This window comes from Saccostrea cucullata, unplaced genomic scaffold (assembly GCF_032062105.1).
Source record: "Saccostrea cucullata isolate Sc308-1 unplaced genomic scaffold, CSIRO_AGI_Scuc_v1 ctg1484, whole genome shotgun sequence".
Lineage (NCBI taxonomy): Eukaryota > Metazoa > Mollusca > Bivalvia > Ostreida > Ostreidae > Saccostrea > Saccostrea cuccullata.
Window position 1 is genome coordinate 66402 of NW_026925796.1, and position 20244 is coordinate 86645.

The following is a 20244-nucleotide window of genomic DNA, read 5'->3' on the forward strand; positions in this document are numbered from 1 at the left end:
AGATTCATACTAAACATAACTTTCTGAACTATTCCCCATTATCTCATCCACTACTTACCCAGTCTTATGTGGATATGCTTTGCTGTCCTGTTGATGTTTGGACCTGTGGAACAGACTGCCTCGTCTCTGGTCTCCAGGCTTACGCCCTGGCTCTGTCCTACTCTGACTGCTGGTGGCTGCCTTAGGGAGCTTTAATCTTCCTGGTTTGAAGTCTGGGTAAATTCTAGTGTAACGAGGAACAGAGTCCTTACCATCATCTGAGTTTGGTGTTTCTGATCGCCGGCTTCTCATTGATGATGAATGGCTACGGGAACTCTCACTTTCAGTGTCACTGTACAGAACCAGGTGTTTTCTGGACCCCTCAGCCTTTTTTCGGCTCTTCAAATCAGATGATTTTTCTTTCTCTTTGCCCCCTTCCCTTCCCCTCGATTTCTCTTTCCTTTCATTCTTTTCTTTCCTCTTACTGTCCTCTCTTCTTTCCTCTGACTCCTTTCTCTTACACTTGTCTTCCTTTCTGTAATCTTTTTCTTTTTGTTTCACACTTTCTTTCTCTTTTCTGTCGTTCCTATCTTGCTCTCTTTCCTCTGGTTCCTCCACCTTAATTTTCACCACTTTCGGATCCACTCCCTTTACATCCACCATTTTTGGATCATCCACTACAGGAGTTTGTATCAGGTTCTCAGGGATCTCAGTGGGCTTTTCTTTGGTCTCTGGTTCTTTCTCAGGGGACTTAATCTCGCTGCCATCAGAATTCACTCGGATCATTCTAATCTCTTTTATAATTATGATCTTGCCTTTCTTGTTTTCAATTTTTCTTTCTCCATCCGATTCACTGTCTGTTCTCTTTTTCTTCTTCAGTGGATTGTCCCACCTTCCAGACTGATCAGAAGTCTCTCCTTCCACCTTTCCAGGATCTGATTTGCTTGAACTCTTTGGTTTCTGGTCCTTGCCTATTGCACCGGTATTTTTCTCTGATGCCAACCCTTGTAGATCATCCTCCAACTTGAGATTTGTTCTACTTCCTTCATCATTTGAAGAAGAGTTGGACTTCTGAACGACATTGTCAGCATTAGAAGAAGAATCATTTATTTCTGTTTTTATGGTAGGCTTTACCTCTTCAGTAGCATTCCCAATTTTCAAATTCTCTCCTGCAATCCCACTTATTTCTTCACAGATGTTATAATATTGAGTTTTGGTCTTTTTATCCTTCTCTGTTTTCCCATCCACTTTCTTCTTCTCTAGCCTCATTTTAGGCAGTAAGTCTACCCTAAGAGGAGTTGACTGTAAAGATGGATCATTTTCATCTAAAGATAAGTTCAAGAAATCTTTCATGTCACTGGCTGTATCAATTTTGGCTTTCTTTGACAGAAGTTCATCAGTGTCTGATGGGTCTTTAACTTCATCTACTGCATCCCTCTCCTTGGGTCTTTTCTTGCTCTTCTTAGAAACGCTGTCCATTGGCTCTTCACCTTTGGTCTCTGGCTTCTCTGCAGGGTTTTTGTTATTCTTTATACTAATTTTCTCTGCTTGATCTCCGTTCTTGCTATTCCTACCATTAATTTTCTCCAGTGGTTCCTCATCTAAGTCCATATCATCCATAGACTCCTGCCTCTCACTTTCTTTTTTGATCTCTTCCTCTGTGATTTTCCTCATGCGAGCTATGTCTTCCAAGCTGTCCAATTTAAAGGTCTCAGGTTCCGAAATTTTCAGTTTTAATAAAGATTCTGTAGTAGGAGTTTCAGGTTCTAGAATTTTCTGATTAGGTCCTGGTTCTACTGAAGCTGCTTTGTCCTTCTGCTTGATTTCATATTTTCCCTTTGCTTTAAGCTTTTCTCCAGGTCCCTTTTCCTTTAACTTGTACTTTTCTTTCACATCAAGTTTTCCTTTGTCTTTCTTTTTAACCTGTTCCACCTTTTTCTTTTCTGGATGTTTGGATTCTAGACTGTTTTCTAACAACTGCTTCATGTCTTCTGCAGATTCAGCCACCTCTTTCTCCAAGTTCTTCCCAATCTGTTTCTCCTCCATCTTTCCTGCCTTTGAACTTTTTGTTTTCTTACTTTCTATGCGACTTTTCACTAATAAATGTCGCTTGATGGCATCTTTAGCTCGCTGTTGGATTTCTAGAGCTATGTTCTGCTCTTCAAAAACCTTTTTGACTTTATCAGGCTGCAAAAGACTTGATGCTGGTGGTTTGAAGAGGAATCCACCATCAAAAGATTCAGGGGCGGTGGTAACTCTGGATGGTATAGGGGGCTCTGGAAGCGGGACAATAGGCGGTGGAGGTACTTGGGGTACCTTTGTTTGTGGTGGTGTCCCAGGTGGTGCTAAAACTGAAACAAACCAATATATCAACCACAATGATCAAATCACAAATCAGTGATGCATCAAAATTTACCAATTCCTTTTTGAATTAGTAATTAATCATTCTACAATTACCAAAATTAACAAGAGGCCCAAGGGCCACATCGCTCACCTGAGCACATCTACTAGGAAAAAGCACATATAGATCAAAAAATTGCTCCTGGGTGTTTTTGAACAATGTACAATCTACATTACCTGAGGAAATTCCATATAAATAGAAAAATATCACTAATTATGGCTTTGAAGTACATGAAAAGAAGTTCTTAAAAGGTTTCCCTATATATCCTTATGTATAACTTTGGTCAGCCATTTTGGGCCCAAAACTAGCCCCAGAGGTCATGGAATCTTCACTAACTGAGGATGATTCCACATAAGTTTCGTCTTTCCTGGCCCAAAGGTTCTTGAGAAGAAGATTTTTAAAGTTTTTCCTATATATTCCTATGTAAAACTTTGGTCAGCCATTTTGACCCCACCCTAGCCCCAGGGGTCACGGTTTGAACAAACTTGAATCTACACTACCTGAGGATAATTTCATCTACAGTTTCATATTTCCTTTCTCAATGATTCTTAAGAAGAATATTTTTAAAAGATTTTTCCTATATATTTCCTATGTAAAACTTTGGTTGGCCATTTTGGCCCCGCCCTAGCCCCGGGGGTCATGATTTGAACAAACTTGAATCCACACTACCTGAGGATGATTCCACATGAGTTTCATCTTTCCTGACCCAGTGGTTCTTAAGAAGAAGATTTTTAAAGATTTTTCCTATATATTCCTATGTAAAACTTTGGTCGGCCATTTTGGCCCCGCCCTAGCCCCAGGGGTCATGATTTGAACAAACTTGAATCTACACTACCTGAGGATGATTCCACATGAGTTTCATCTTTCCTGGCCCAGTGGTTCTTAAGAAGAAGATTTTTAAAGATTTTTCCTATATATTCCTATGTAAAACTTTGGTCGGCCATTTTGGCCCCGCCCTAGCCCCGGGGGTCATGAATTGAACAAATTTGAATCTACACTACCTGAGGATGATTCCACATGAGTTTCATCTTTCCTGGCCCAGTGGTTCTTGAGAAGAAGATTTTTTAAAAATGCTATTAATTTTTCACTAAATAATTATCTCCCCTTGGAAGAGGGTGTGGCCCTTCATTTGTACAATCTTGAATCCCCTTCACCCAAGGATACTTTGTGCCAAGTTTGGTTGAAATTGGCCCAGTGGTTCTTGAGAAGAAGATGAAAATGTGAAAAGTTTACGACGACGCCAACAACGCCAACGACAGACGACGGACAAATTTTGATCAGAAAAGCTCACTTGAGCCTTCGGCTCAGGTGAGCTAAAAATCATGAATACATAAATTGCTTTTTTGACTGAAGGAAATTTATTTGCTCTGTTTCATACCTGGTATTGGCTGTGGTGATGGAAATGAAATAGGTGACATTTTTGAACATGGAAACTCCACAGTACCAGGACTGATCATTCCTTGACTGGGACTCCCATGGGTATCTGACGTACTTCCTCTCGGCATTGGAGCAACAGGATTTACTTTAGGGGACATGTTTTTGCTTAGCCTGGGGTCACTTCTGTGCATTGTGGTTTGAACATTTTGATTCATATTACCCCTGTCTGAGGATGAGGCTCCATATGGACCATTCTGTGACCAAGCAGGCTTAGTTGGAGAATTGAAAACATCATTTGATATATTATGCATTTGAAGAGGAGGTGGAGTATTAAACAATGGATTAGATGCCCCACTGATTTCAAATGTTGGTCCTGGTACTCTGGGACTTCTGTTTGGATCAAATCTTCCCCTAAAAGCATTGCCTTGAGTGGAATTCCAATTTGGATCTGGAAACCTAGGACCTCCAAAACTGGCATTGTTTCTAAATTGGGGCATTGGGCCCTGGAACCTTAGATCCCCTTGAGAAAGGGGAGGCTTGTATGGGGACAGGGGTGAAAAGTTTGGTCTCAGCAGATATTGTGCATCAAAGTTTGGTCCACCTTGGAATGTGTTGGTAGGATTGAAAGACATTGATGATTTTGATTCTGGGGAACAAGAGAAGCCATGTTGACCTTCTCTACTTATCCTTCTTTGTGGTGAACTTCCACGGAACTCAGGTCCATTATAAGGACCGTGAAATGGTGAATTTGGAGCTACTGGGAGGGATTTTTGGGCGGATGGTGGCATTCTGTAGGGAGGGGTGTTGGGTACACCAGGGTAGTTGGCCGGGGATTGAGGAGGAGTGGAATGTGGGACTAACGGATTTCTGGGACTACCAAACGGAAGATTCTGAGGCCAAGACACAATATTGGAACAAGGAGATCTCTGATAGTCTATCATTGGAGAGGGTGGAATGGAGTGCTGAGGACTAGAGGGAGGGAGGAATGGAGAGGAAGAGGACTGGTGGTTCCTGGATGAATCTTCTGATCGCGGACTTGATGGAGGTAATGATGAAGACATTGGGGGTAGTGGTGGCTTAGCTGGGCTGCTGTTGTACTTGTCAGCTTCCTTACCATTGCCAGCAGGATTAGACAGTCCTGAAAAAAAGATAAGCATATACATACATACATACATACTTTATGTGAACTTAAAGGTACTTGGACACAGATTTGAAGTTAATATTTTCTCATTTTTTGTGTATAATATCACGAATTATATATTTTAATAGCATTTCACACAAAAATTAATTAAAAATCTTATTTCATTTAAAAGTTATTAAAACTTTAAATTTTTTGGCGGGTTTGATTGACACATCCTTGCACTTTCACAAATTTTAACTTTATTCTTAGTCCTTAGGAAAAGTGGCAATTTTGATGTGTTTTAATGAGAAATATTAAAACTTTTATCAAGAAAAATAATTTATTCAGAGTAGAAATCAGCAAAACACCTTCACAAGTATCGGCATTCCGAACTAAGAGATGCGTACAGAGTTTAGGAAATCGAGCACACTCGTGTTATGTACACAGTTTTTGTAAACAGGGCTCGAGTTCTGTTATTGTTTATATTTAGAATTCACCGGGTGCGTTCAATCGTCACAGTCTGCTTACCACAACTGCACGGACTGACAATAGATTGTGTGTTTGTAAATACTCTGAATTTTCTGGATTATAGTATTAATATTTTTCATTTATACAAAACGAGATTGCCACTTTTCCTAAGGATTAAGAATAAAATTAAATTTGTGAGAGTGCAAGGATATGTCAATCAAACCCGCCGAAAAATTTGAAATTTCAATAGCTTTTAAACGAAATAAGATTTTTAATTAATTTTTGTGTGAAATGCTATTAAAATATATAAGTTGTAATATTATAGAGAAAATAATAACTTCAAATCTGTGTCCAAGTACCTTTAAAAGGGAGACTTAATATTTCAGCAGCTCTGACTAAGGCAATAATCAGCCAATTCATAAATACTGCTTATACTGTAAATCATTCATAAATACACTGCATGAATGTATGCAAGAGTAGTTCAAGATTATGCTAACCCCTCAATACCCTGTAAATGTGCTAAAGTTTGAATATGTCAACTTTTCAAGAATACATGTATGTTATTAAGTTACTATTTGTAGCGTTTCTGTTTACTTACTTTTTCTAGCAGATGTTCTGGATAAAAACAAGCAATACAACAAAACAGGATACTGATGTGGGCGGCTCAATCCTGAAACAAGTAAAACATAACTTCTTATGAAGTTGCAATAGATAAGAGCAATGTCTAATAGGGAAAAAGTTTCAATTGTTTAATAAACTTAAATAGCCACTACCTTTCTCAAACCAAAGGTAATTAGAAATTACAAGGCTTCCCTTCATCTAAATAGACATAAGGCAAAGTTTTATATCTTGGAAATGGGCTTATTCTGAAAACTTTAACCTGTTCACTCATCTAGTAAATGCAGGTCAAAGCCAGCACTTGAAGCAATTCTATTAGAATGCATTCATAGATGCAACATCCATACAATTTTGATCCTAATAAGGTGTGTACTTACTTATGGACTCTCTCTAAACACTCATCAGAAATCTAGCATTGAAAGCAAGCCTATTAGTGTGCATCCCTAGATGTATCATTTATGCAAGTTTGATCGTGGAAGGGCTTATAATTATTTGGGAATGAACTTGCTCCTAAAACTTGAACCAAGATGCAGATGTCTGGGGGATAGGATAATCTCACCTCCGTTTCATTGAGGTCAAAATGAGGTGAGCTAAAATATTCACCATAAATATCGAATATGAGTAGTATGAATATGAAACCTTCAGAACACTGATCAAAAAACATCAAACATAATTTTTTCCACAAACATTTATCCTGTTTACCTAGTTGGTATGTTAGTTCACTTTGTGTCAGCATCAACAAAGTCACATCTTTCTCTAGCTTTTGAACTGCAATCTACCAATTATACACAAAACATTAACTTCTGTAAGGCAGAAAAGGTTTTATTAAAAGTATTTACTTTATTTAAAAAGCCTCTTTACATAACTACTTAATTTGTTAAAATATCTTTAAATTAAGTGTCTACAACAGTGAAAAATATTCTCTGCAATGATTTAATTTCCATGTCTGCATGGGGATACGATTGAATGTTCGTATTTGAATAAAGTTAACATTAATTAGAATACAATTATACATTCCTCAAGTACATGTACATATCTGAAAAAGATCTATGTCATCTGTACTTACAGCATTATGCTTTCCCAGGTAGTTCATGACTCTCTGAAAATGGGACCGTCCCTCAGGGGCCAGTGGGCGGAGCTCACAGGCGTTGACATAGTAACCATTCCAATAGCCCTCACTGCTCTTCCTAATCCCGCTCACATTTCTCAGGTACTTCTGTTGAACCTGCTTCACACCCAGTTTAGAGCTGATGTTAATTTGGCTCCCTCTGATAATAAAGTAGAAACAGGCAAGTTAATATACAGGGATCAGTCTAGTATTTTATCATATATCTACATCATACAGGTAAGATTATCATAGATCAAAACAAAAGACCATCAGGCCTGAAGACCATAAACCAAGAAGAGACTTAAGTTAAAATTTTGATTTTAAAACTCTTTTAACATTTACTTAAAAAATGTGCATGAAAATTTCTAGATTTATAAAGAATTTCTAAAATTCAAACATGAGAAAAATCTGTTTCAATTTGAAAATTAAATAAGTCTTATGTTTTGAAATTTTGACTTCAGTCTTTTTCAAGGTTTATGGTCTTGGGGCCAGATGTTGCAAAAATCATTTATATCATATATTAAACACATGACTCACAGGACAGCTGGTTTTACAAAGGCTGCTGCTGATGTCATTTCTACACTGCAGGCATAGAGTCCCTTAATGGTCAGACTACCGGACCAGACTACAAACTCCGGCTCCCCGTCTCTAGTGGATCCTCCTCCCCTAAACAGGGACTGATGTACTCTGTAAATGTAAAGGATCAACAACTTAAACTTGAATAAAAGAAATCTGGTTTGTCAAACGTTACAAAAGAAACCAACAATCCCAAGTAAAAATTGATTTAAAATAAAAAGTATTCTAGTAAAAACTTCAAATGATGAAGTATTTGAGGAAATTATTATATTTTAGACATGAATATATCTACAATAACTAACAAATTTCTATTAAAATATCATTGATTACATACATGTTAACCTATTGTCAGTCTATGCGAAAGTCACCGGACCGTCGGTTTTTACCGGTAAAATTTAGGTCGGGTCGGTAAAAAATTTCAGTATACAGGACCAAATGTCCGATAAAAAATAAGGCCAAATAAATCTAAATTAAGAGGTACACATGGTCAAATTCCCCACAAATATCCTTTATTTGACCAATTTAGCAGTAATACCTGATTAATTTTTATGTATTACAACCCTGTCATGATCGTTTTTATTCTAATTCGAATTTCCTCTGTCAAGGATTAGAAATCTTTAGATAGCTCATACGTAGATTTGGTTGGGAAAATATTTAGATAGCTCATACGTAGATTCGGTTGGGAAATTATTTTCAAATGATCATTGAACTTGAGTAACCATAATGAATTGTTTAAGGAAAAATAAATATGAATTGAAAGTGCATATTAAATTTAAGAAAATCTTTGATACATTGAATGTTGTATTAGTCAAATATTAAGAAAAAAATGCATGCAATTGTATAAATAGATACCTTTTACAAAGGAAAATTTTAAATATTTAACTTGTCTATTTCACTCTGAATTTATTTAAGGTTAAATTTCACGGTGAGAATTAACCCCATCCCACCCACCCTCTCAATCTCAGTATTATAATGATGTATGGATTTAAAGGAAAAAAAAGTCGGTCTGGTAAGAAATTGTTCGGTCTGGTAAAAATTTTATATTTACCAGACATTTTGTCCTGTAAAAATTTTAAACTTTCGCGTAGACTGCTATTGTGATGAAAAAGAGGGAGATTCAGACCTCAAAAGCGGTAGCATTGCGCGCGTGTTGTTTAACGCTTAGATTATCGATATCTTTCATGTATATACATGTATATTATAAGCCTTAAATGAAATCAGGTACCTACACTAATTAATCTTAAATATCAACAGCAAAGAAGAAGACAGAAAGACCTTAAGTTTGACATAAATTGTACAAATTCAAATATTTTTCATGCTCATCATTTTGCTTGGATTGGCTGCTTTACTTAGCCTTTTGAAGAGTGATCTTTGCTGAAATAGCCTAGAAGCAATAATTCTGAATGTTCATTCAGTTTTTAAACATAACAAATGATGGCATGGTTTAATCTAAGTCTAAAACAAGTTCGTATCTTTCGTTATATGAATCAGATTTCCCGCGATGATCGAAAACGGAAGTAGAGATGTGCCACATGGTTTGGTCAATCGAGTGATTTCTATTGACTTTATTGATAAAGTTGTGAGCTTCTGTGCTTTTAAAGACGATGTCAAATGTTTTCATCAAATTCTTAAAAGCTGTATCTCCTTTTTCATGGCAGGGATGTTGATTAATTTATCGTAACCAATGTAATCACTGGTAGTCTTATGTTGTTGTCGTTGTCATATCCGTGCTTGAAATCTATGTACAAAAAAGCGTTTGTATGATTCCGAGTCAAATCACGCGATATCTAGCGAGATTTTATGATAGTGGCTTCAAAAATGGATACCCAAGCGAACCAAAAATACTTGAGACGCAGCTTTTGTAGAAAAGCGGTAGATTTCTGAATTAAATCGGTAGGCGGGAGATGGAGTGAAAAAGCGGTAGACTCCCGCCTAAATCGGGAGAGTTAACATGTATGTTGATTACTACCACTACAAATGGACTGACTTTCTTTTCACTCCGTCAATAAGTTACCTTGGACTGTTTGTTCGTGGGTCCTTTGAATCTTTTTCATACACAAAACTGACCACGGCCACAGGACAGACATTTCTGGGGTACTGTACAACCCCCTCCTCTCCATACTCATACATGTACACCTAGAATTTATCATATCAGTTAAAATTCCAAACCCTGGACAGGGCTAATGCAAGGAGCACTCGACAGAAGTTTATTCTGGGAAGAAATTAAGCATTCAAACAATAGAAAGTGCAATAGCATTATAATAGAAATTAGTTACCTGGCCCCATGACCATGAACTAAGAACAGACAAAGTCAATTCTTTTTTTATTTTTAATATCTTGAGTTGTATTTAACATATTTCATTGAATTTGCAATTTTGTAACATTGAAATTTAAACATTTCCTGAAACTTTGTATCATTATCAAAATTATTTCAAAAGTTATACTGGTCTGAAATTTTGATTTCAGTCTGTTCTCTGTTTATGGTCTTGGGGCCAGGTCTTTCAGTCCATGCACCTGGGATTACTCACTATCTTTTTTTGCAATAAAACTTCTTTTTAGTTTACAATTAAGAAATGCTCACCTGACTGGATTCAAACAAGCTCTGACAGGATGCTGATGGGTCAGGGACATTACTGCTAACATGACAATCAAAGTGTGGAGTGGGCTCTAAGGGGTTCTCAGTTATGGACTCAGATACAGATTTGATTCTGCCCTGTAATAACCAAGTAATGAACACTGCGAATTAAAATTACATTTAATGGCAAAGCTTGACTTTATACTTCTTAAATGTTCAACGATGGTTTTTATATTGATTCAGAAACTGTAAATAGTCTAACTTTTATTTCCAATTCCCATGCAATTATGTATTTAACAAGTAAAAAGCAAACGGCAAAAAGAATTCAGCCATTAGAAAACCTTGAAAGTCAATCAGACTATGGTTTTACATGTTAAAAACATTAAAAATGAATGGGCCATCGATATTTCCTGCAGAGCTTTTTTCGTGAAAAATATGAAATTATGACGAACAATTATGATACACACAACACTACATTTAATTCTGTTTGTTTGGGGTGGTGCATGCCCCATGCCCTTCACAATCACCAAGAATCAAATTTACAATTATTGTAGCACTAACCTTGATAATTTTGAACAGAATAAGATATCCTGTGTCATTTGGTTGTAGGGGTACAGGTTTGATTATGTCTGCATGCTTACACAGCTGAACCCCTGATATGGAAATTAAATGGTATAAATATTTACAATGCCACAACTCTCTCATTCATCAAGTTTAAAATATGACTATACCATTTTTCAAAAATACTTATTAGTAAGAGAATGAACATTCACATATACATGTAGAAGGACATTTTTACATTGTATAAACTTATGAAGCAGATTGTTATTGTTAACTGCCCTAATTTTAGTCCTACCCATCACTGGATGTCCCAGGCAGGACCTTGGGTAGTTCCCTATGGGAACCCCATCTCGACAGATTTTGAACATGAGCTCCTCATCTTCCACACATAAGAAGGCTACGCAGTCTCCGGACTCCTTGTCTGAATACCCACTGTTCCTCAGCTCTTTGCGTTTTTCCAAGTACTGCAACCAATAAACACTATTTTGAATCTTTTTCTTCCCTAAATTAATGTTGTGTGCAATACACATCCAATTATTTTACATTTATCTTAAGAAAAAAAAGTTTGTTTGAAGTCAATGGTACACAATTTTACCAAAAACAACACAATAGTAAGTTAAGCAAATTTGTGTTGAATCTTCAACTGCTTTCATCTTGTTCAATTAATATGTTAAGGGTGTCATATGGGGCTCTTGATTGTCTCTAACTAGGGGCATTCAAAAGCCCCATTCCCAATTCAAAACAGGTACCTTTTCCTTTAATTGAATGTGTTAATTTTCCTAATAGTCATTACTTCAAAATTAGTGAAAATTTAGTTAGATATATAATAACTAAACCTGCTATTTAGTCGGTATTACAAAACAGATTTTTTTTAGTTTATAATTAACATTAGAAAGTAGAACCAGAAGTCTCTGTCGAGACTGAATCTCTACTGGTTTGTACTTATAGCAAAGGAAGAGAAAAGTACTTAAGCAGTTGGAAATTGAAACTTTTCAACAGCAATAAATAGAATAATGATCCTTGATTAAGTCTCTTTATGTTCTTAGTGCAGTCCACTTGCATGCCACATTTATATTATAATCAGACTAAAATTGTATTTGGAGTAGCATTTTGAAAGAATTTCACAGAAATTTCTATTTTTAGTAACCACGGCAACACCGTTCATCGAAATCAAAAACCGGTATACAGAATTATGTATCTTAGTGTAGTATACTTGTGTGCCAAGTTATATTGAAATCAGACTAAAAATGTAGAAGGAGTAGCATTTTAAAAGAATTTCACAGAAATTTCTATTTTTAGTAACCAAAGTAACACCGTTCATCGAAATCAAAAACCGATACAAAGAATTATGTATCTTAGTGTAGTCTACTTGTGTGCCAAGGTATATTGAAATCAGACTAAAACTGTAGGAGGAGTAGCATTTTGAAAGAATTTCACAGAAATTTCTATTTTTAGTAACCACGGCAACACCGTTCATCGAAATCAAAAACCGATACACAGAATTATGTATCTTAGTTTAGTCTACTTGTGTGCCAAGTTATATTGAAATCCGACCAAAACTGTAGGAGGAGTAGCATTTTGAATAAAGTGCCACGCCACAGCATGATACGCCCGTCAAAAATTACAATTAACTTAAACAGTTTAGAGTGCAAGTAAATCATGTAAACCTTGATTCTAAAATTTTCATGATTTTTTCTATTCCTTAAAATATTTGTTTATCCATCGATATCCCCTGTGGTGTAGGCATTAATCATAACAAATTACATCATTGATATATATCTATACTGGTTGTATTAGACCTTGTCAAATGCTCATCATATTAAACAATATCAAATTAGTCTTAACAACTTAATTTAAACCAAATTAATTTTGAAAAAAAAAGGCTGGGCCATCAAATGACATATGCTATTTAAACTGACCAGCAGTTCTTCTGTCTAATTCTCAAAGGATACAGATATAAGAAGATGCTAGCTAGCCTTCCTAAATTGAACTCATTAATTAATCTTTGACTGGATGCTTGTCTACTCATTAATATAGATGAATGAATCTGCACTATCTACCATAAAATATTTTTAAAACATATAAAATACTCAATGATTTTTTTTTTAACATGTAATGTCAGAAAGGTTTTAATATGCAATTTCTATGGAAAATGGACATGCTGATTCCACCCCTATGAAATTAGTTTTTTAAATTAATAATATTATAAAATATTAGATTAGTTTATAATGCAATACATGTATCAAATTAGTGTTAATTACTTTTCATCAAAATCATTTTAAAACTTAGGCTAGCCAACAAGAGCTATTTTTAATCCAACAGGCTTACCCATCTGCCCAATTCCCAAAGGGATATAGATTACACCGATGCTCTCCAGTTTGCTCCTCACACTAACTCATTAATTTCTCTCTAATTTGACATGCAATTTTCTGTTATCAAAACTCTTGACCAGTGCTTGATAATTACACTCATGGGAGACATGGAATTTCTCTAACATACAAAATATCTGTTATAGATTGCTGTCAAGTAAATGCTGAAAAAAATAAGTATTTTCTTGATTTAACACTTCTTTAATAAGGATACAACTAAAATTTTGCATTTTTTAGGATTATGAAATTCAAAATTTACAAGACTTAGTTTTTTAACAAATTTCACTTAAATTAAAGGTCACAGTGACCTTGAAATAGGTCGCGACACACCTTCTACCCAAGATGTATACATTTGCCAAGTTTGATAGTTCTAGGTCTAATAGTTTACTAGTTATGAGCCGGACAGGATTTTTCCATATTTGGCCATAGCATCTTAATTAAAGGTCAGAGCGACTTACTTTTTGTGCCCGACACACCGTCTACCCAAGAAGTATCAGTTGACAAAGTTTGATAATCCTAGGCCTATTAGTATTGAAGTTATGAGCCGGACAGGAATGGACAGACGGACGGACGGACGGACGGACGGACACGAAGCCTATAACATAATACGTCCCGTCTTAAGACGGGCGTATAAAAATTGTTTACAGACAGACGGACAAACAGACAGACATTACTATCGCATAAGCTCTTCTGGTCTCTGAGCAATACTGTGAGCAATAAGCTCACTAAATGATACCCCCGCCTCCCATATAATGTCCATGTGTTGCTATATATTGTTTTACGGTAATGTGTAAAGAGGAATAACTCGTCCTATCAAATGTTATCCAGAAGCTTCTATATGTGACGTCATAGGTAAACATATAATGGCAATGTCCATGTTTTGCTATGGGAAACCTAAAATATGTGTCGCATAAAAAAGTAAAATAGGAGGTGCACAATGGCAATATGTTATAAAGATTCTGTGAAAGTTTCATTAAATATCACTTGGTAGTATAAGAGGAATTGCAGATAAGAGATAAAGCATAACAGACAGATGGACGGAAATCTCGATTACTATATACCCTCCCACTTTTCAAGCGGGGGGGTATAAAAATACATCTTGTTTAAAAATTGTAATGGATATACCCAAAGTCCCCTAAAAGGTCACAAAAAATGGTACAAATGCTATGGAATGCTAATAGGATGAAACCACGCTCCTCCTTCATGGCACAACATGTACCATACAATTTTATTTTTAACATTTATTTCCTATAAGATGTCTTTGATAAATTGTTTTATGGTTTTTTTTTTTTTTTTTTACTTAATTTAGTCACTTCATTTACGAAAGATTTGAATGTTACAGATTATTTTGCAAGCTATATAGTCCTTAAAGACCCATTTTTTTTTACCGTACGGTTACCTGAGGTGGGGGAGTGGTCTATGTAACAGTGGTGTTATTTACCTAGAGACCCAATACTCAAGATGTCAAAAATCTGTGTATACGTAGCATTACACAGCAAGTCTCTGTTTGGAAATCAAGGTCAACATTACGTTTCGTGTCTAATTTTTAGTGAAACTCCTTAATATAATTAAATTATTTCAATATAAAATTCATTTGTAAACTAAATGCATTCTTCGTAATCTTTTGAAGGATAAAATTATAAAGAAATATAGTTTTATTATAAGATTGTGTAAATACTAGAAAGCAACCAATTCTACATAATACATTTTTTTTTAATCTTCAGTAAAATAAACCACCATGATTAAAGAAAAGTGTATATATGTTGAAATAAAAAAAATTCCATTCATCCGTCGCGTGAAAATTTACCGCAATCATCAGATTTTTTTGAATTTTCTGGTCAACAATGTTGTGGATATTATTCAATATTTCCGAGTGTTTGTGTGTATACAAACTTTTATTATTTGAAAGATTTATTTTTAGGGTCAATCTATGTTCGTTATCTTCACCTTTTCATTACGAATATTGACAGACGATAGAGGAGATTCGAGCAATATAATTCTGACATTTCTTTACAACCAGAGACGTCCAGATCTCTGTTAACAACATCGTGTAGATCAGTGCTCCAAGTCACACTTGCTCTTAGGTCGCAAAATGGCAACCTAAAAATTTTTTTTGGTCGCCATAATCAAATATTTCACTTGCCATAAAAAAAATACATTCTGTGAATAAAACTTGATGATTTAAATAAGGAATATGTATTATGTCTTTATTATGTCAAAGATTACTTATTACTGTTACTATAAAAATTTGCTAGGTTGAATGAAATATTTTTATTGAATACATGTACCCTTATGGTTGTACAGAAGAACACAAGTAATCTGATTACAGAAATAACATTTTATCAAATGAAAATACAAGCTTGACAGCTGTTGAGACAGGACTTTGCCTGCTGTTTCAGTGTTTGTCATGTTTACTTACTACTACGTACCTAACCTACTACACAGTCATTATAAATGCCGCCAAAACACTCTTTATTAGCATGATTCATTGTGATATGCAAGCAATTGACCAAATACTTCAATAACAAGGTCAGATCTTAGAAAGTTTTCGAAGCTTGGATGTCATTCTATCAGGAACATTATTTATACACGTCTCTGGTTCTATCAAACTTTGTACAGCATGCTGCCATAACATTACGTGATCCAAGTCCATGTGACGCTTTGTAAAGTGTATTTCAGTATATGTCATCAAACATTTTCTTGATAGAGAATCTTTACAAATGAAATCTCGATCCCGATCTTAAAAATGGACATTTCCAGCCCAAATTTTCTGTCGCGAAAATGCGAGTGTGTTTTCATTTTTAGTCGCAAAATCAATTTTTTGGTCGCAAATGCGTACCATTTTTCGCAACTTGGAGCACTGTAGATTGAATCCATTATACAAAAATAAAACATCTTTTGTAAACCATGCCACTACTGTTGAATATTTTTACTTATTTATATATACATGTTATTGTTCTATTTTTTTTTTATTTTAATCGGTGGACTTCCAATTGCGGTAAATAGAATTTCTGTGGACGACCTAAATATTTCTAGAGATATCTCGGACGACATGTCACTTACAAGTACCAAACAGTTGTGAGGATTAAAAATAAATATTTTATGAAATCAGTGTTTTGATTATCTACTCTAAATTATTTTTTGAAATAAAATCTTTACTGGTTTTTGTAACCCGCATGTATCAGCTGTGTATACAAGGTGGGTACATGAAAGTGTTTGATGCATGACCAGGCAATTGTCTTCAAAACACACAAACTCAGATTATCAGCTAGCACAGATAGCTGGCCTGTCAGTGAAATCAGAAGCTATTGTTTTTTTTTTTTAAATGACTGACAGGCGGTAAATAATTGATCTTGAGTCAGGTAGATTTTGGGGGCGTCAACGTAAAATTGGGTGTTTAAAAAAACTTTTTTATTACTTAATTTTGCTTAGTAATGTGTTTATATCTATACTAAACCTAAATGAATAATGATCCTGACTGAAAAATGAGCTGAACAGAAAGTGGTGATTTAGCAACGTGTATCAAACCAGTAAAAAAAATACTGCAGTGAATCGATACCATGGTGATCCATTTCACTCCTTTATGCTAAATCTTGAGCCAGAAGTCTCTTCTGAGATTAGCTACTCTGATTTGTACTTATTGATAACAGTTACATTTAAAATATTAAATTGCTCAATTTTTTTCTCTACTTGAACCGACGATGGACACATTCCATTGCAAAAGCTCTTCCAACCACTGACCAGTTATGCATATAATTACCAACTTGAGTAGATCTCTGTTGTGCACACTTTGTACTTTGGTGTATTTAAATTTTTCTGCTGATTGTGAGTTTCTGTAACTCTTCACAATTGCTGGTAATATTTCATACTGGAATTCACGGGAATTGATCATCAAATCTACCAAAATATCTGAAAAAAATAACAGAATGTTATGAAAAATGTTCCTTATATAATTATAAATATTTATAATATACTGCAATTTAAAAATTTAACAAAACAAACTGAATGCCTACTTTCATTTTAGTAAAGTCTAAACATTTTTCCTTCATTCCCCTGATGTCCTTATTTATATAAATAAAATAATCCTTATTTACCACTTTCATCTCTTTTCCTTTTGGGGATGATAAACTGGGAATCAGTCTTCATTTTTGAAGCATCGTCGCTACGTGCTGATGAGCAGATTTTCACCTCTGAAGTCTTCCCGCCATCTTGTTTGTTGACGGCGTACGCGGAAACCAGGCCCCGTCTGGCCTGGGAGCTTCCACGTTTTCTCGCGTGACATCGGTTTCTGGTTCTGGTTCCTTCTTTATATTGGATGATGCATTCTTAGAATTGTCAGAAGCTTGCAGCGTGAATGTTTCTTTCAGTCTATCAAAGAGATTTGCCATATCATTTTCTCAACCATGCATCGACTTTTTTCTCTTTTTGACATGAGACCACGTGAAAGAAGAACGAAGGATTTGATTGGTCGATTATTCATTATTAAACAACTTGTACGTATAAATGTCCATTCTAACAGCAGAGCAGCAGTAGAAACAATTTGATATTAATTTTAAAGTCTGGTGATACTTTCTGTTATACTAAACGTTTAAATTTTTATGCAATAATTAGATTTTACGAAAGCAAGCCGTTATCGAAAATTCGGGGATATTTAGTTTTTGCCTTGTTCGTTTGTCTGTTTATAATTGTTTGTTCGCAAAAAGCTTGTCCTTGCCCATAACTTTTCATTGGTTTGAGGTGTATGGCTTTCATGAATATTTCACATATGTATATTCCTTGTGGTAAGGCCTTCCTTTGGCATCAACATTATTTAACCTCTTGATCTTAATTGACTTTGGAGTTTTATCCACTTTTGTCAAAAATTACCAACATTAATTACTTGCATGCACATAATTTTTGAATTCATGTAGTTGCATGGTGCTAGGGCTTTCATATTTCAGAGATATAAATTTAAAATGTTAGATCCGGATGTGATATCATCTATATAAAAACTAGAGGTAAATGTGAGCAATGGGCTAAAAAGTTCCCACATGTCCCATATGTGTATAAAACAGTTATGTTTTGCTACGGGAAACCTTTAATATGTGTCGCATAAAAAAGTAAAATAGGAGGTGCACAATGGCAATATGTAATAAAGATTCTCTGAAAGTTTCATCAAATTTCATTCAGTTGTATGAAAGGAGTTGCGGATAAGAGATGATCGAGTACCCCAAAGCGTAACAGACGGACGGATTGGACGGACAAAGAGGACGAAATCGGACAGAATTAACGATTACTATATACCCTCCCGCTTTTCAAGCGGGGGTTATAAAAAAAAGTTACACCGAAGAATAATGACCAAGTCATACCCATTTATTTTTTTATACCCCCCGCTTGAAAAGTGGAAGGGTATACTGTAATCGGTATGTCCGTCCGTCTGTACGTCCGTCTAGCTGTCTGTCTGTCTGTTACGCTTTGAATGAATTTCGATGAATCTTTATTACATATTGCCATTGTGCACCTTCTATTTTACTTTTTGATCCTACATATATTTTGGGTTTCCCACAGCAAAACAGCCATCAATAACCATATGGGGAGAGAGGGGGGGGGTTACTTTAGTGAGCTCATTGCTCACAGATTTACCTCTAGTTTCAAAGTGTGTTAATTAATATGTATGTTAACGCATTTCAAAAAAAAAAAGTTTTATCTTAGAAAGTGTGTTATGATTAACTTGATCACAATTTTAACGCACTTTGATTTTTATACCCCCCGCGTTGAAAAGTGGGAGGGTATTTTGAAATCGGTATGTCCGTCCGTCCGTCCTTCTGTCTGTTACGCTTTGGGGTGCCCAGCTTATCCACAACTCCTCTCATACCACTGAATGAATTTTGATGAATCTTTATTACATATTGCCATTGTGTACCTTCTATTTTACTTTTTGATTTACATATATTTTGGGTTTCCCACAGCAAAACATGGACACTGCTATTATATTCATATGGGAGGCAGGGGGTATCATTTATAGTGAGCTCATTGCTCACAGTACCTTAGTTTTGTTTTGTTTTGTTTTGTTGTTTTGTTTTGTTTTTTAAGTGCGTATATAATTATATTCAATTTTTCAATGCGTCCACCACAGAACAATTTTAGGAAACAGTTTTTCTCATCCAAATTCACAACAAGCGAGTTTATGGTCTGCATGTAGAGACGACTATATGGGATAAGAAGGAGATAGAAACATATACAGTTTGGTAATCATAAGTACAATATATTTAGAATTAGGTAATGAAATGCTTGATTATGCAGTTAATTGACCAAATGAAATTAAAAGGCATAACTTCCCTAACCGTGCGCAGATCGAAAATCTTGCGCCGTAAATTACACATTGTTTGCATTACAGAATCTTAATTCGGCTTAACGGTCAAAGACTTAAAATATAAAACCATAACGCGCCAGGCACGTAGCATCGGCCGGTGGGGGGTGGAAGGGGGGCTCCTTTCCCCCTTTTCAGACATAAGGTTATGCTATAGAAATTGCTCATTGAAAGTCTACTTAATTGCCCCCCCCCCCTCCCCACTTTCGGTTGCAAGCAGTATTGGCAATTTCAAATAAGGGTAATGTAGTGTTTTAGTGAAAAGGGGCACTGAAAGAAGTACACCCCCACCCCTCGAAATAGGATTTAATTACGAGTTTGGACAATTTTCCCTTTTTATGGCTTGTCATTTTTTTCAGGTAGTGCTAAGCTAGCAGAATATTTTTCCCGGGCTGCCTCCACCTTCGAAAACGATGCGCTTGACTTAGACTAACTTCATAAAGTTTAAACTTTTAATGTAACATACGATAGCACATGAATCATATATGGAGATAACGAACAGTATTTCATATTTGTAATAAAACCAGCCTCTTTAGGGGTTTACCTTATGCATGCATAAATCAATCAAAGTTATTGTATTCTAAAGAAAGGTAAAAAAAAATGTCACAAGAAGTGAATACGAACATGATGAAAGCACTATAGGTTGTAACTGTTCAAAATTTATAGCCAAGGTTACTTCAAAATTTATAGCCAAGGTTATTTAGTAATAGTTTTTAGAGGTCTTGTCAAATATTTATAAATGT

General features: G+C 35.4%; 1 protein-coding gene across 1 annotated transcript in view; it reads right to left on the reverse strand.

Moving 5' to 3' along the window:
- LOC134269819 (uncharacterized) overlaps positions 1-17592 on the reverse strand; it is a 37764-nt gene extending 20172 nt beyond the window's left edge. Inside the window, 13 exon segments of the mRNA XM_062752022.1 lie at positions 59-2330; positions 3759-4895; positions 5944-6015; positions 6666-6738; positions 7030-7231; positions 7609-7758; positions 9662-9783; positions 10229-10360; positions 10784-10875; positions 11079-11247; positions 16913-17061; positions 17247-17417; positions 17420-17592. Of these exon segments, the coding sequence (XP_062608006.1) occupies positions 59-2330; positions 3759-4895; positions 5944-6015; positions 6666-6738; positions 7030-7231; positions 7609-7758; positions 9662-9783; positions 10229-10360; positions 10784-10875; positions 11079-11247; positions 16913-17061; positions 17247-17417; positions 17420-17540 (4862 nt within the window). The 5' untranslated portion in view covers positions 17541-17592.
- Between the last annotated feature and the right edge of the window lie 2652 nt (positions 17593-20244).